General features: G+C 38.7%; 1 protein-coding gene across 3 annotated transcripts in view; it reads right to left on the reverse strand.

The window, feature by feature from the left end:
• Positions 1-17628, reverse strand: part of ZNF106 (zinc finger protein 106) — a 37714-nt gene that overhangs the window by 9825 nt on the left and 10261 nt on the right. For 2 of the 3 annotated variants that reach the window (XM_048947854.1, XM_048947855.1), the window contains 13 exons: positions 14451-14645; positions 10221-12296; positions 8646-9267; positions 7662-7731; positions 6555-6709; positions 6402-6462; positions 5803-6135; positions 4169-4943; positions 3754-3809; positions 3108-3253; positions 2672-2806; positions 1123-1239; positions 486-677 (listed from right to left, as the gene is read on the reverse strand). In XM_048947854.1, the coding sequence (XP_048803811.1) occupies positions 486-677; positions 1123-1239; positions 2672-2806; positions 3108-3253; positions 3754-3809; positions 4169-4943; positions 5803-6135; positions 6402-6462; positions 6555-6709; positions 7662-7731; positions 8646-9267; positions 10221-12296; positions 14451-14645 (4933 nt within the window). The remainder of the gene's footprint in view (positions 1-485; positions 678-1122; positions 1240-2671; positions 2807-3107; positions 3254-3753; positions 3810-4168; positions 4944-5802; positions 6136-6401; positions 6463-6554; positions 6710-7661; positions 7732-8645; positions 9268-10220; positions 12297-14450; positions 14646-17628) is intronic. The other variant, XM_048947856.1, reaches the window with a different exon arrangement.

Here is a 17628-nt window from a genome sequence, read left to right on the forward strand (position 1 = left end):
ACATCAGCTTCTACAGCATGATGACAGTTTTCCTAACAAACCACTGTTATCTTTTGAAACGGAGAAGGCATCTATTGTCTACCACAATCTGCTAATTATTAGATGAAGGAAAAAGATGACAGTATACAGCAAAAGAAAGCTATGACAGTGCCTTCAAATGGGACACAGGCAATACAGAGCAATAGCAGGTAATAAGGAAAATTGGCTGACCCCTTATGATGACAGTAATAGCTCAAGAGGAGCAAAATCCCTATTCACAGAGATGCTGTTCCCTTGACTGCTAACCCTTAAAAATAAGGGAGAGGAGGGGTGGATCTACACTCCACCCCTTCTGGTCACTCAAGTAAGTTGCTTGCACCTGAGCACCTTGAGTTAGCCACACCTTCTCACCTGGTGCTCAACCATTGGTTCAGGCTGTGATCTGGCAATTCCATTGCCCAGTTCTAAGGATCCTTTGTCAAAAAACATTTTTGGGAAACACTTGCCTTCATGCAGAGTATAGTTTTGCTGTGACCTTCAAGAGTTCTGAGAAGCAACCCATTCCGCGCATCTCGTACACTGATGGTGCAATCATAGGAGCCCACTACCAACAGCTTGCGTGCTCCTTCCTGAGCTGTGGCCAAGCAGCTCACTGCTCTAGGGCTGTGGCATTCAAAGGTATCAACTTTCTTGTTGCTCTGTTGGAGTGGAAAAATTGGTATTTAAGAACTAAAACTTTGCTATGACTAACTAGAAATTAAGTTTCCAAATCAAGGAGGTAATTCCTTTAACTGGGCTTTAAAGCAAAACAAAAAAAGTAATTAAGGAAAAGCCCAGTAAATCCCCCTTCAGAGTTAGAAAAAGGAGAGCAAAAAGCATTCATTGCGAAAACACACATACAGGTACATGTATCAGCTTTCAAAACTCATTAATGAAACCAAAACACCAGACCAGTTAAGAGAAAAGCAATTGGAGAATAGGGGAGAAGGGATAAGAAAGATTAAGAAGGACTAAAGTGACTATTTATATCAAAATACTTAAGTTACAAATACACATATTACTCAAGAGAAAGGACTGAAAGAAAAAAGCCCACTCCAATGCAGTTTCCACTTCGTTTAAGTGCCAATATTCAAACAAACCAACCTTTATGCTGAATGTAACCACGCTGCCATTTGCAAGGCCTGCGTAAAGGATCCGCCATCTGCTGTGTAAACAGAGCACCCGATCTTCCAGTTTAAACTGTTCCATGCATTCTTTGGTCTGACAATAGAAATAATTATTTAAAGCTTTTCATCAACTGGAAACAGTTCAGAGACAAAAAAAAAGTCTGGAGTGAATGATTATTTTCACCTAAGACTACATTTTTTGAACTAGCAGAGCTGAAGAAAAACATCTCAATACCTGGTATCACCCAGCAGTCCGATCCTGTTGTGTTTTTTTTTTTTTTTTTATCTGCTCATTCCTATATTTGGGACTTGATGGTACTTAAGCAACTAGCTATAGTATCTATAGCACTAAAAGATTTCTTCTAGCCACATATATACCGGCTTAGAGTAGGTATATGAAAAACACCCTGTTACAAGCTTGAGTTCAAGGAATACCCATGAAGTCCTCTACAGGAACATGCCATGAATCATCATCTGAAGTGTCAAAAGCATCTGGCAGTTTACTCCCAAAAGCAGATATTTACCTTCCAGTCCTTAAATCTAAGAGGGCTGCCCTGAAAGTAATGCCTCCTATTTTATCATGTTAGCCCACAACATCTGAGGCAATGGTGGTTGGCAATAGAGGCAAACTACCCAATATTCCATTACATTCTGTTGCCTTGCGACAGGTGGCAGCAGAAGAGCAGTCTGACAATATGATGCCTGACATGGAAGTGCATATGAAACACAGGTGTCACTGATTTCCCACATATGGAAAAAATGGCACCCACAGACATTCACTGATGCTTGCTGAACATTTATGGAGATCAAACAGAGGATGTGAGCACAGTCAGGCTGCAAGTGCTGCATTTCAGCAGTGGTAACAGGAAGGTGAAAGACAAGTCACATTCCAGATGTCCATGCATAGCTGTCACCTCTACTGGTACTGGTTTTTATAAGCATAGGATGCAGGCTCTTGTTTATTACTGGAAAAAATGCACAGCTAATGGTGACTATCTTCAAATAGAGTTTTGCAGCTGAGAATTTGCTCTATCAAATCACAATTAGTATTATTGTGCCCTTTGCATCTGCTCTAATCTCCACTGAAATAGTTGGGAAGCATTACTTTTGGAGTGATGAGCGTACACGTAGAACAAGCTTTCCTACTGTTTATCTTTCAAATTCCAGCTTCAAAAATCCTCAGCCTTCTGTGCCTGTTCTATCAAAAGCTGTTCTGTAAGGAGAACTACATTTTATATCAGAAATAAAATTAGAGATACAGTGAATTCAAAATTCAGACAGACAACCATCCCGCATATTTGCATTCTCAATATGAGGTCTCATCATGCTGTTCTGACAAAGAGTCCACTGATAAACCAAGAGATTACCTTTTTTTTTTTTTTTTTTCTTCCTGCTTTGCTCTAATGAGGTATGAAGTAAAGCTCATGTATAGCTCACCAGGTTTTAAATGACTTATTTCATTTATATTTGCAAAGAGTCATTGCATAACAAAGCAGTACATGTTCATCAACACAGAATTGAAGTACCTTGATATTGTAACAGTTGATGGTGTGATCACTTGAGCCAGTGTAAAGCGCAGCATTCTTCCCATTTGTCTGAGTGACCAGGAGGCAGTTCACTTTTGAAGTATGTCCCTCAAAGACGGCCACACACTTCCTGCTCTAGAAAGCAAAGCATATGGTCCATCACACTAAAGGTCTGCAATACCTCTCAGGATCCATGCCTGACAAAGTAGGGTGGAGCAGCTAATAAAAACAGCAGGACCTGCAACAAATGCCTTTTACCCCTCTTACAAGATGAAGGGGAGAGAAGAGAGACTCGAAGTTATAGTGGGGAAAAAAAAACTCGCTCAAAAAAAGCACTCAAAGCAGCTATCTCCTTAACTACATAATGCTTCACAAACACACAATTGCAACCTTGTGATTGGAACTATTCTTACACCATCGTCACAACCTTACTTACAACCAGATTGTAGGCACAAACTGTTTTGTCTGCTGAGCAGGTGTACAACAAATTCCCAAAAATCTGAATAGCATTCACTGCAGCCAGGTGTCCTTCAAAGCTCCCCTCTGTAGGTTCTTCATCCTCACCTGGCTCTGAAGACACTTCTGTAGAATAGAGACGCACATTCTTTGATTATGTGAAGAAACACAAACATACTACTGTTTGTTGGGTTTTTTTTTTTGGTTTTTTTTTTTCCTTTCTCCCCACCAAACACTAGAACTATTATGTAGGCTCAGCATCTTTATAGATTTCACTGCAGTTCTCAGCTGGTGTAAGTGTCACAATACAACATAAAAAGCCTGAAGAGTCTTCAAATATCAAATCCAGAGAGATCTTTAAAAATAGCAAGAGGATTGTATTATTGTCTGTCCCACAGCCTCACAGAAACTGTGTAGAAGGACTGTTAGTGTGGGATGGGGTAGCAAAGGCTCAAGGCACAAAGCTCTCAGTGAGGGATGATGCACGTGAGCATGCTTCACTTTTAATGCTTTAAGTGTATTCCATCTTCATAGCTAAATTCCTCTGGCAGCAGCTTAGTCTAGACCTGACTTCAGTTCTTGCAATCTATGATACACAAACTACAAGAGCAGCTTAAAAGATATACCTGATGAGTTCTTTGATCCTCTTAGTGATGATATAGAAGCCTGTGTGTCAGCCACACTGTAACAGAAATAAAGTAGCAAGATTGGATTCTGCTTGCTCATTTTCCAATAAGTTATTGGTATAAGTAGTACTCCAGAACACAAGACTCTGCACTAAGCAGAAAACTGCCTATAATAGGCTAAGATAAAAAATATTTTCCATGCAGCAGGACCACATTCCAGTTGTTAGAGAAACTGGCAGACAAAAATGTACACTTGTTAGTTGGATTGAAGCAAATTCAATTTACAACATACAGACAGGCATATTTTCCCTCAATTTTAATTTCCAAACAAAATTAAGAATTACTGATGTAAAACTTTCTCAACAGGAAAAAAATACATCTTATAATACTTTTGAGAGATCTACAACAATCTTACCTTCTTTTCGTATCATCCCTATAACTTGTGCCAATCTCACTGGTAGAGCTCACTTCATCATAACCTGAGCAAGATGCCTCTAAGACTGCTTGGTCCACAGTGCTGCACAACTCTCTCTTTGATGGACTGTCTGGTTTCTCATCTCCTGACTCTGATGAACCAACATCAACCACTTCACACTGGGGCACTGCAACTTCCACTAGTTCCAAAGAAGCATCACTATCATTCTCATCCTTGTTTCTAGCTGCTTGAACAGCAACACCATCTCCCTGTTTTTGAGGAGTTGATGTTGTAATTTTTTCTCCCTTAGAAACTTTTCCACTCTTGACCTTCCGGGTAGGCTTACAGTCAATTATATCCTGTTCTGTGTCACTGTTTTCTGGCACATGAGCTGCCCTCAGCGTTTTCTTTTTCCTTAACTTTCTTCTCCTTCTGTTTCCCTTTTCTGCTGGGACTAGAGTGCTTGCTGCCTGTTGTTCCGATGGTTCTGCTGACAATCTGGGAGTTTTATCCATTGGCATTTCTAGAAGGACTGAACGATCTGGAAGCAAGGTGCTACACTGATCCAGTAAAAAGCTTTCAGTCACTCCATTTGCTTCTCTTTTGCTGAAAGTAGACAGCGAAGGAGAAGGATTCTCCAAAAGTCCAGCCTTTCCCCTATCCACAGCAGGCTTGTGAACTTCTTGACTAGTGTGCTGGAAACAAGCTGTCAGCTCTGAAAGGGATATGGTTGCAGAGATAACCGGATACACTGATGTTTTTTGGATGATTTCTTCTGAAGAAAAGAGACTAGTGTTATATTCATTCTCTGTAAGATGCAAAGCTTGCTTTCCCTGCAATTTTTCATTTACAATTAAATGTCATGTAAAGTACTGTAACACTGTAACGCGATGGGAAGCACAGCAATGACAGTGCAGTAGCAAAGTCCTAGGCTGCAGTAAATGAGGATATGCTTAAATGTGGCAGCTGTGGACAGAGAAACAAAGGAAAGAATCTGCTTACCCTAGGAAGGCCTTAGGTATGCAGGAACTTTCAGCAAGATACCCTTGCCTCCACTGCCAACACTTAAATGAGGTCTAGAAAGGGGTGGAGCCACGATGCAAGCTGCATTGCACACAGCTATGCTCCACTGGGTTGGCCCTGCCTTCCTACCAGGTGCTTAATCTCTGTTTCAAGCCATTACTTAACATTTCTGCTACAAGTATATACTCCTGTATCTTGAAAGGATATGTACACATGCACATCTGCTCTTCTAGTTAGCTATTCGGTCTTTAAAAAATGCCACTGGAAAATAAAATGTTTACTTGTGTACAAGAATCAAAGCAAGGGGGCAAAAGATTCAAGTTTCTGGATAACTGGATGCTTTCAAACTTCTCAGAAAAAACCTTTGGTGAATCCTACAGTACTGGCTTATGATGCTCTACCCTTTGCTGTGTTCTTTTACCTACAGTCATCATTACTGTAGAAGACCATTATTAATCAGCACAAGCCTAATGTGCTTCAGCTGCTCAATGGGAGTTCACTCCTGCACAACAGCCTGCAGGTTGTCACCCAACTGGCTTATTCTACAAAAAAAAGCAAAAGACTTCTTGCATTTTCATAAAGCTACTCCTTAAAAAAAGAGCCACACATACCATCCTTCTGTGCTACCACTTCTGTTCGTGAAGCACATAGAGAGCTCTGGAGTACACTATTCACATTTTCTTCTGAGGCTTCCAAAGACACAGGTTCTCGTTTAATTTGTACTGAGGAGTCTGGAGGAGTGGTGAATGTGATGCCAGAATGGAGTGGTGATGATGTGTCTATGTGAACAGCAGTTCCCAGTGGAGGTACAGACAAAGTGTCCAAAAGGGGCAAGAAAGAGCCTGCAGGAAGCAAATCAGCTGACACCTGAGATTCACTGTTTCTTCTCTCACTTGAGACACTACTGGGGAGTTGCTCTGACAGTTCAGAAGGTTCATACGTCTCTAATGGTAAAAGAGGAAAAAACAAAACAAAAAGTCAGCGGTGTCAAGAGATAATTTCTGACAGATAGACAAGGAAGAGAAAAATTTGCAAGAAATCCAGTAGATCCAGCACTACCAAATGCAACATATCACATCTGAACAATAAAGAGTTCACTGTGAAAAGCCTAAAGTTTGTTCTACTATTTACAAGCACAATTTTTACAAGACACTGAGTTCAAAGAATATGAGTCAGTATTTCAGTGCTATTATTTCACAGTATCTCATACCTTGTAGGCCTTGCAAGATCTGGATCCTCTGGCTTCTCAGTGCACTCATTTCCATGGTTATCTGCAAAACAGGAGTTTTTAATCACTTCTATTAATGGTAGTTTCTCAGGCTGCTAACTTCTAGTTCCGCCAGTCTCAAAAGCCTACTGTTACCTGTTGCTTTAACACAAGGAATCGTTGAACCTCAACATATGCAGCCTGCAGGGCAGCTCTAGCCTGCAAGAGACTATTGTCCACGCTATGCAGGGACTTGCTCAATTCTTCCTCCCTCAGTGAAATAGTCAACAACTGGTCTACTTGAGAACGTTCTGGAAAAAAAAGTCAGCATAATTTAGCATATAATGGTACTTGCAACACATTAAAATACATGACAGGTATTGCCTCAAATATTATCACTCCCGAACAAATAAGCACATGAATTAGGTAAAGTATTAATAGTTATGCAAGAGACTTAAAAGCATCTGTGCACAGGAACAGTCACTTATTACATAGCAGAACAAGAATAATTCTCTTTAAATGATCTCAACTTTGACTGCAGTAGCTTTTTTTTTTTTTAAGTCAGTTTTTCCAGCACTGAACAGAAAGTCACCTTCTTCCAAAACAATCTTTTACTGAAGTATATTTACACAGGAAGTACAAATTCATACTTTTCAATAATGTAATAAAAAAAAGGCAAAGACAAATTTAAACTAAACATTTAAATTATTCAGCTAATTCAGAGGTCAAGAAAAGGTGGGTAAGACTAAAAGACCTCTATGATAAAATCATTTACTAATCAAAATAGCATCTCGGCTGCGAGATTTGTTTACAATCTCCTAACAATCTGCAAGCACTGTTTTCAATAAATATTCTTTTTTAGAGGCCCTCTGGCATTACAGAGATGCTCCAAATCAATCAAGTTTCAATTTGTGCACTCCTCAGCTTTTTTCAAGTTAATTTCTTTCAATAGATTTACTACAATGATATGGTGATAGAACCAAGCAATACAAAGCAAATCCTTCCACACACTGAATTTTACTAGTCACCCAGAAGCCAGGATTCCAAACAAGGATGGAAAGAGAAGAGACCCAAACATATCAGGTTGTTCTAGCTCTAATTCTGTAGGCCTTACAGACCTGACAAGAGTCTACCCTATGACCCTGAGCAAGAGGCAAAACACACCAATGTAACACTAAGGAGCAGCCACTACAGCCAAGTCAGAACACTACTAGGCATTTACAACCTCTACCCTAGACATACATACACATAATAGTCACTCACCTTTTTTACCTTTGATTTTTCTTCTTTTATTCTTTCTTTCCAGACTGGGGATTTCAGGAGAGGATCCTTCCTACAAATAAGATCTCTTGTTAACAAAAGACACTACAGCAAGATTGCCTAAATCAAGACAACAAACATCCACTGTTATCCAAGAAGCATCATTCCTAACCGCAGGAAAGAATATGTACAATTCTGCGCGTTCTTATGTAACTTGTCCTTTCCTCTCTTCTTAAAAGTGAGAATGAAACAAAGTGAGTGCCATGTTTTCATCTCAACTAACATGAAATATTAAATAAGCAGTCAGCTTTCAACATGCTTACATTCTCAAGACCATACTTAGTTCAGATTTTCTGTTTAACAGATTTAGTTGACAATCTAAAGGATGAAATTACTGAGGAATTTAAATTCTCACATCCTGCATTTAGCAAATCCATTCTGATTAATTTGTTCAGAAGCATCTATTTTACTTTGTGCAAGACTAAGACAAGGTAATTAAACATTCAGATGGAGAAATTTCTGGCTTAGAGACAGATAGGCTATCATCTTCAATCTTTTTCTACCTTAAGTGTTTGGTTTTGTAAAGAGGATTGTCTTCCCTTGTTTGACCGTAAGACCTGAAATGTCTAAGAAAACAAAATGTCTACTACATTTTAGCTTTCATTTCAGTTTTAGAAAACAAAAGATCCTCACTGCAACCCTAACTACTTTCATGGAAATATTTTAACAGCTTATTTACTAGCTTATCACTGAAACAAAACTGAAGAGCATCTGTAGTTCCTACTAATAGAAAAGGACTAACCAAAAATCTTGTGCTAAAAAAGCAGAAATTGAAAATATTTAAATACAATTACGTCAAATAAGCAAGATAAATCTATTAACATACAAGGCAATAAGACAAAGAGAAAGTCATCCTTCTGGGATGGGATATATATCTGGGAAATTACATTTTTAGCACACCAAAACTGCACAAAACTGTACACTTACTCCTGTCGCTCTTCGTTTCTTTCCAATTCCTTGGCTGTCATTTTGCTCAGTACCAGAAGTGTAGCTACTGTCCGTTGCTGCATCTACGTTACTAGACACTGCAAGAAGTACATCACTTGAAACCAGAGGATTTTCTTCTGAGATTTCTAACACATTCTGTTTTTCAAGAAGAGGTGTTCTCTTGTCTAGACTGTCTTGCTCTGCTTTTGTGAGGCCAGTGAGCTCAGAAGTAGCCTGTAGGCTTTGTTTCTTTCCAGGGGTCTCAGTTCTTTCAGATATAAATGGTGACAAAGAAAGAGAAGAGGTCTCCTGTTTCAAGTCAGCTTCAATGTCAACACTTGCCTCGTATCCAGATGTTATATCACGTAGGTGTCTGTCTGCAACTATTTGCCTTTCCTCACGTTCTTTTGCTTTGGGTTGTTCACTAAAAAAGCTGTAAGCAGAAGGGTGTCTGTCTGCAATGACACTGCTTTCAGAAAAGCTACGTTTTCTGGCTGATCCAGGCACTGCTAAGGAAATCCCTTCCCACTGGAATCCTTCCAGAGTAGACAGATCGGATTCTTCACCAAGTTCTAGACTCTCTTGATCATTTTGAACGAGAGGCACCATTTCTATACCAAACCTTCAACAAAAAGAAAAAACCACGTGTAACAAATTATTTGAATCTAAAAAAACCAAAAAGACTCCCCTTTTCCTAGCTGCATGTTACTGTTTGAAAAGATGAGCAACTCATTAAACTGGTATTCTGCAGTTTATGCCTCATGTAGCAAAGCAGTATCTTCTGTGTATCACAAAATCACATTTTGTTGCTAAGAACTGACAAGACAATTTCCAAATCATGAAAAGAATCTTCATTAGCTTTTAGAATTTTGAAATTTGAAGATCTGTTCATTGCTCAAACAACATTAAAGCTGATACCTTTACTCCTCAGTGTCTTATAAAGCTCAATTCTAAAGCAAAATCTCAAACAGAAGCAAAACATTTTCAGAACTACCTGTAATCCAGTTTGGTACTAGCAAAGATTACATATTTTCAAGAGTCTGCAAAACCTTCAGGCCCTCTATGAGGCTTAAAGCATTAACTATTTTACAGTCACTCTAAATACAAACACAAACTGCTTATCAGATTAAAACAGATAAGTATCTGAAAAGGAAACATTTATTCTGTCTGCAACAACTCAAGCAAACTCAATTTTTGTAGTCCTGAGTGCATGAAGTAATTGCAACAGTGCTGTTCACATCCTCATTATGTTTTACGTACTTCCATTTATTAGAACCTGAAATGCAAGTGTGTTCCTAGTGTCATATATGTCATGACGTCACATTCAGGTATTAAGCCATTATTACGAGCTGATCAGAATCTGTTCTGAGCAGCAAACTCCAGTCACTTATTTGTGGACAGACTGCCACAGAAGCAATAAAAAAAATTCCAAGTACTTGTATGTGCAAAAAGATGGTTGTGTCAAAATGCTCGATTATAAAGTCTTCAGTTTAGCATTCTGAAATTCACCTAAGATGAGGTGAAAACAACCCACTCCCTTAAACATACACACAGTCACACTAGAAAGCTACCAACCTTGGTAAACCTTTGCCAAGCTCCTGTTTCTTCTTTGATACCTGCTGGATGACTTGATCCCAGTTTACATTTCGCCGGGAAGCACTAAGAATCTGCCTGAGGGTTGGTTTAAGGCCCGATTCTTTCTCAGCCTCACTTCTCCGATGGCCACTTATATTCCGAATGCGCCGTGCGTTATTGAGATTGGGCTCTGGAAGGTGTATTCCCACTTTGCTCTTCAAACTAATATGTCGCGTCAGATCTCTTTGCAGAGAGGCTGGGAGGCCAAGTTTGCTTAAATCAGGAAGGAGACCTAGTGATTGACTTCCTCCTTTCTGCAGCTCATGGTCTGAATGATTTTCAAAACCTTCCACTTCAAAGCGACCACCTGACTTGACATGCTCTTCATTCGCTTCTTTCTCCTGTGAGGGGATTTTCAAACCCACGTGCAAGTGATCCTGACTGTTTGATGAAGAAACTGTGGATTCCATCTGAAATGCAGAATCTTTCAGATCAGCAGATGCAATGCTTGAAGCAGATGGCTTTTCATCAACATCCTTTTCAGAGGCAGCAAGTTTACCTTCTGGAGTGTCACAGGGTAAACAAGAACTAACAGAAGGACTCCGTTTTTCAGCTCTTATTTCTACTTTCTCTCTTCCTGTTAAATCATCATCACTCACATCTTCCAATGAATGTCGTCTGAACTTGTTCTTTGGTGATGCTTTCTCAGTTCCTTCCATATTCTGATCATTTGTATTCTTGCAAGAGTTTAAGGGAGGATTTTGTAAGGAATGGTTGGACTGAATATCTTTGGGTTTTCGTTCTGCTTCACCTAAGTTAATAACAGCTTCCCCAACATTACTGCTAAGTGCGTCTTTGTTGCTTCCTTCTAAGTTATCAGCAGACGGACCACGCAGCTTTGATGAATAAGAAGGTAAATTGTTAGCTTCCAGATTCAATGCTTTCAAACAGTTCTGTTCTTTGCTATTAGGTGAGGACAACAGAGACTTAACATTTTTTAACAGACTTTTTGTGTCTTGCTTTTGGGAAGACAACTTCATGTCTGTAATATTTAGAAGAGGGGATTTCAGCGATGGCATCCTACTACTTCTGCCATCATCTTTGTCAGGCTTTTCATCACTGGAATCAGGGTAATCTAGGGTTACATTAGAATGGGAAGATGCTTCTGATTTTTTAAGTTTTGGGAGGCTAGCAGTGGCTTCACAAGTTTTTCCCTTTCCTGGTGATTCAGTAAGAGGCAAAAATACAGAATCCATTTTCTCTGTAGCTTTAGAAACATCTTCAAACCATGACTGCTGCTCTATAGATTTTTGGGATGGGTAGGGAGTCCAGCGATGTATTTTATCTCTTGAAGGGCTCCCACTTTTCCCACTGTTTCTTGGAGCTTTACTTTCTGGTTGCTTTGAAGTACCAAAATCCAATGCCCCCTCAGAAGGAAGTTTATCACTAGTAAAATCAAATGAGTCACTCCTATTATTTCGATCTCTGTATGGAAGAACAGTCACGTCTTTCTCCTGCCACTGCCACATATATCTTTCCTTATTATATTTAGCTGGCTCTAATAAGTATGTATCTCCAGAGCTTCCGAAATTCCAGCTATTTGCACCATGAGAACTAGACTTCCAGTTTCCTCCATAACTCTTGCAATTCCAACTAGAAAAATTACCTGTTCCTTCCGTGTGCCAAGTAGAATTCCTCCCTCTGGCATTGTGATGCCAATTTGATGTTCCTCCTCCTCCTCGCCCATTTGGATGCCAAACAACTCCAGAATTCCCATACTTATGCCAACTTGAAGAGCTTCCTGAAACACTTTGGTGCCACCCAGAGCGTCCCCTTGGGCCACCTGGATGCCTACTTATATTAAGGTTTCTCTGGGAGTGTGAAAATCTTCCCTGTCTAGAATTAATATAATCATCCCTTTCCCATTTCCAGTCCCTTTGTAATGCATTATGATGATGCCATGATGACTGATCATAAGCTTCTCTTTCTTTATATGTAGCTCTCTCTTCTCGCCTCCTCTGTGATCTCCTATCATCGCATTCTGTTTCTTGGTTTGTACAGCATGGTTCAACTTGCCTACAAAACAATTTAGAAGAAAACAAATTCTGATGCTATTTCAATGAAATCCAACATAATACAAGTCTCATCCATTTATCTTTCGCTAGGGAGATATTTTAAGAAGGAACGGAGACAACTGACTTAGCTTAGCCAACTTTATCATTCAAGGTCCTGTAGCGGTTGACTTTCAACTCTAGCGTTATGCCTTTACTTAAACCTTGCATTTCAAATTTGCTCCTACAAGAACAACTGACATGATTCAGGGATAGTTCAAAGAGAGCTCTCAGAAAGCCTATTTTTGTTGTACATTCTTTGCAATTTGAGGGATCTATATAGGAAAAAAAAACTAATAAGTAGTCAGATTTTTTTCCCTGAAGACTACTCTGTTAGTACTAGACAGCATAACTAGAGTGAATTGATACAAAATAGAAGGAAAATTAGAAACCACTGAGAAAAGCAGTTATTCTACTTCATAGAAAAAAAACAATTGAGAACATGTCTCAGTTTATAAAGCTCAATTTATGTATATCTCACAGATATAGAACATTCACAGAAACCACAACTCGGATACAAAAACCTATTTTGTCTTGTTTTAAACAACAAACCAGGAGTCCACAGCATGCATTTCTGTGAGGGCCTCCCAAAAGCCCTATCTACTGCCCTTTGGATAATACTTGTGGTTGGCAGTCTGTCAAGAGCACATGGTAAATTATCACATGCACATTTAAAGATAAATGCTACCTTAACATTTGCAGCTATTCCCAGGGTCAGCACTCTAAACAGATTAAGTATCTATTCTACCAAATGAGGAATGCTTAATAAAAGTTTTTACTCCCAAAAACTGATCACAGAAATACACGTACTCTAAGTTCCTGGACAAGCAAGACAGGAAGCTTTCATACTATTCTGCTAAAAAATATTGATATGAATAAATTGAAATTTATGTTGTACCACCTTTTAAGATTTCAACACATTCCAATGTTGCAAAAAGATAAATGTCTAGTGGAAATGAGCTACTGGGTAAGCTAAACTAAGCTTTAAGACAAGAAATCAAATAAACGATGTCTCAGTGATACCTTTAGTTCTAGGAGACGACTCAACTGGACTATGATCTAATGGAAACAGTTTTGCTGTAACTTTACCCATGTAATTTTTTCCTTTCCCCAAGTGCATATCCAACTGAGAGATTTATAAGATTTTATTTGTCTCAGAATAGCACCGTACTAACAGCATTTTCACTAAAGAATGAAGAAAAATGACTCTGTTACTATCTACATAGACTATTATAAAAACACGACCACCACACAGAGACACTTTAGTAAATGGATTCAAAACAAACAGTAACTGCAGTTATGCACTTTAAGGCACTAATTGAAATTTTCCAGTAGTGAGCAAGAGCTTCTTTAAAAAAAAAAAAAAAAAATCACATGGCCCTTTAGTACCACTGTCATGCTGTAAACACATTGAAAAAATAAATTTCCAGTTGGAACATCACATTAGCAATGCACACTTGCAGTCACATGCAAGATAAACGGCAGCATTTGCTTCTCTCTGCAGCCTTGTATTTCACAGTGAGTCACAAGAATTATCTTTAGCTGCTGATAAGCAGCAAGATAAAACAAGCAAGTAACTTCATTCATGGATTATGGGATTTTAGTGTGACATAAGGAGAACAAGCCAGTTTATTTTAAAAAAGGCAGATCAAAAGTTTTAAAACACATTCACCAACAGTTCTGCAAAGACTGGGTCCCTGCAGAACCATTCTCCCATTACACTAAAAACAGTAACAGCATTACCATCACATTTACTAAACCCTTCTGTTAAAATGAATATCACATGCTAAAATAACAGCATAAGGACTCTCAAAGCACAAGATATCACATTAGGGACTTGAATGGGACAGCATAACTTTTTTTTTTTTTTTAAATCTACAATGGAGGATAGCTGTAATTCCCTACAAATAGTAGATCAACAAAACAAGTACATTTAGCAGAATCAACTTTACACATTGAAAACTACAGTCTCCACCTAGTTCTCCCAGGCCATTCTTGTAACAGGCATACTGACTGCACACAGTTTGCATTTCACGAGCACCCACTCCTTGGAGCAGATCACAACTGTGCAATAAGCACTCTTACGATGTTACAACTAAGAAAAGAAAGGAAAACTCACCGGTTCCGTTCCTTCCTTTGCTTGATCAGTTGAATGAGTTCTTTGTCAAGGTATTCTTCTTCTGTCTCCTCCTTCTCTTCCACTTTATCATGGGCATCAACATTATCTTTGTGTAGCTGGCTGGAGATGTGCTTGGCATATGCTGACAAGCCCACCAGTGTCACCCTGCACACCTGGCACTCGTGGTTGCTGTCCCTAGGAAGAGAGGCGGAGGGTGGGCTTTCTGTTCTGCCAACAGGCATGGTGGATTATCTTTGGTCTTACTTTGTTTCCTCTGAATGTACTTATCTTTAGCCAATGGCTTGTGTTCAAGGCTACTCGGTTTTGCTCAGTATGTTTAAGTCACTTGAATTCTCTGTTTGCTTTTTCATTCAATGTCTAGTCTTTTTGATGGTAAGATTTCTAGAAGATTTTTTTCCAACAATCAAGAGGTAGAAGACTTGGTAGTAGAGCTGTGTTAAATAGGAGGAGGAATTCGTCTTGAATTGTTGTACTCAAAATCTTTTCAGAGGAAACACAGTGAGCGAGGAGGCAGAATGGAAGGCTTACAGAGCTAGCAGGAGCTGCTCTGAAGCCCTTCCATGGTGCCAGCTGCACTGGGGAAGCCTGGTGACAGCTTCTACATTTAATCTTTGCCTTGAGCCTTCCCCCAGCGAAATTTAGAAAAGGGAGGAGGCAGCACATGGATACAGCCAATCCTACTACAGCACAACCTAAACTGGGACAGCTGAGACTGCTGCCTGGAATCTAAAGACTCCATAGCACAGCAAGCAATGGGAGGGTGTCTTCAGTTCACTGTACTTTATTTGGTTCAAATGTGCATGAGATCTGCTTTCCACTTTAGAGGACATATCTTAAAAAAATACAGTAATTATTTCAGCTGGAGGAAGTTGACAGCTGTGGCAGACAAATGGTTTCACTCATGTTTCAGAGAATACTGGACTAAGGTTACAATTTTTTTCCTTTATTAAAAAAATCTAAAAATACCTTATTTGTTCTCCTAACAAATCCAACAGAAAATCCACTCTTAAGAAAATAGGAATTTAAAAATAACCCAAACAGGGGAAGTATGTTCACAGTTAAAAAAAAAAAAAAAAAAAGGACAAAAACATGAATAAGTATAGTGCACTCCAACCAATGCAGTTGGAACAAGTCAGGACTCCCTTGCTGCCTCCACATTGTTTCCTACTACTCTGACATTGAATTTATACTAGCAAAATCTACCTAACTCCACGCCATGCTCAAGACTGAAGTCTTGTAACAGTAGCACTGTTTTACCAGCACAGTTCATAACTGTAGTAAAGAAACTGGGTTCCATAATGGAAAAGGTCAAACATGAATCCCCAGTTTTTTAGAAAAAAATAAAGTGAGAAACAGAAATAAATTGCACCTTTACTCAAAATACTAAGCCAGCATCCTTAAGTGGAGTGCCAGCAGCAAACTACTAAAAACAATGGTTTTTTTTCCCCAGAATTTTTTTTTCATCTTCCTAACTTAGTTAAGAAACCTAACCAATTAAGTCATCCAGGCACGGTCACAGCCAGTTAAGTAGACTAATTCATTGAAATTACACTCTTCGTATTTCATTTCAGATGAAATATTTGGATAAGTTTCAATTATGAAAGAGGCAGCTTACACAGTGTGTTTCCCGGAGAAGGGTGCACTTCATTTTGCTGACTTTATACTCACTAATAAACAGTCAAAGCATAAATTCTATACATATATTCAGTCTGTTTTATTAACCCCATATACAATTAGTGAATTTTACTAATGCACTGGAAGAACAATCTTCACACCCATGAATAGATCAACTATTAGTCTTAAGGCAAACTGCACGTAAAACGTCTTGCAGAAAAAAGTGCTCTGTCTCTATAACATCACATTTACATGACAAGGAGACTTCAACATGAAACATACCTCAGGGATATATTACATCTTAGTAAATACTCCAAATCCTTCATTTCTATTCTCACACAGAACTTCTATCACTCACACTTGCAATGTGACTAAATGCATGCGCTGTTTCTACTAATCTCAGACAAATTCACAGCTGGGCTACAGACAAAGTTGCTTCTATAACATGTAATGTGTGTGACAAGTTACTAAGCTGCGGCTCTTACAGCACTTGACAGTCTGGAAAGAAAAGACTCAAGCGTGTTACAATTACAATGCCCTTCCGCTTCTTGTTAACTTCCAAGAACCTAAAAGAGAAGAAACAAAACAAAAGAAACCTAAAACTTCCTTCCCTACATGGACAACTACTGAAATTAAAGTAGAACTGCCTGAGCGCTTGAATGGTTATGCTAACGGGTATTTTATTTCTACTACCACTTCTGCTACACTATTCCTACTAACATCAGCCAGAACTGGGCATGCTCCCACCATGTGTACATTTCCTTACAAGTCCCCTGAAACACCACACAATCTCAGCTCTTTAACAAGAAGATCAAAAGCAGTTTTAAGTGAACAGGAAAAGTGTATTCGCAGAATGACAGCATCCAAGAGCTTTATTTTCTGTATATTTCAAATGGCAGACTATGCCCCTCATACAAAAGCATTATTTCATTTTCAATTACAAAAGTGAAGTCTGCTTAAGCTTCCTATTTGACATCCAATTCCCATAACGTACCACAAGGAATAAGGCTTCAAGAAAAAGTGCCTTAAGTAATTCAAAAAAGCTGTTCTAGTCCATGAGATACTAAATTAAATTTGGAAGAAAAGCATGAACCAGTATGTGCATCTAAAATGTAACTTCAGATGGATGTTAAATTTGAAGGTAGCAAATGTTGATATAATTTTTATGCTATCATCATGTTTCACACAATTCAAACACCCTTACGGGGCTGTTGCTTGCATTTGGCATTTTAAACCTGGCTGTTACTGCAAAGTAAAAAGTCCATAAGTTCTTTTTCAGAACAAACACCTTCTAAGCATTCTTCTAAAATAAGTGATATACAGTTAAATTAACACATTTCCCCAGTAAAAAAAATAATACTGATTAAAAGTGTAATCTAATTTCAGTCTCAAGGAAACAGGAAGCCGAGAGTCATCAGACCGCTGACAAGCTACTGTGGAATTCTATAATATGCAATTTCTAAAAATTTGTGTTACCTGTAAGAGTCAAGAACTATAAAAATACTAAAGCGGCAAGAAATGAGATGCTAAAATACATGAAATT

Source organism: Lagopus muta, chromosome 6, assembly GCF_023343835.1.
Source record: "Lagopus muta isolate bLagMut1 chromosome 6, bLagMut1 primary, whole genome shotgun sequence".
Taxonomy (NCBI): Eukaryota; Metazoa; Chordata; class Aves; order Galliformes; family Phasianidae; genus Lagopus; species Lagopus muta.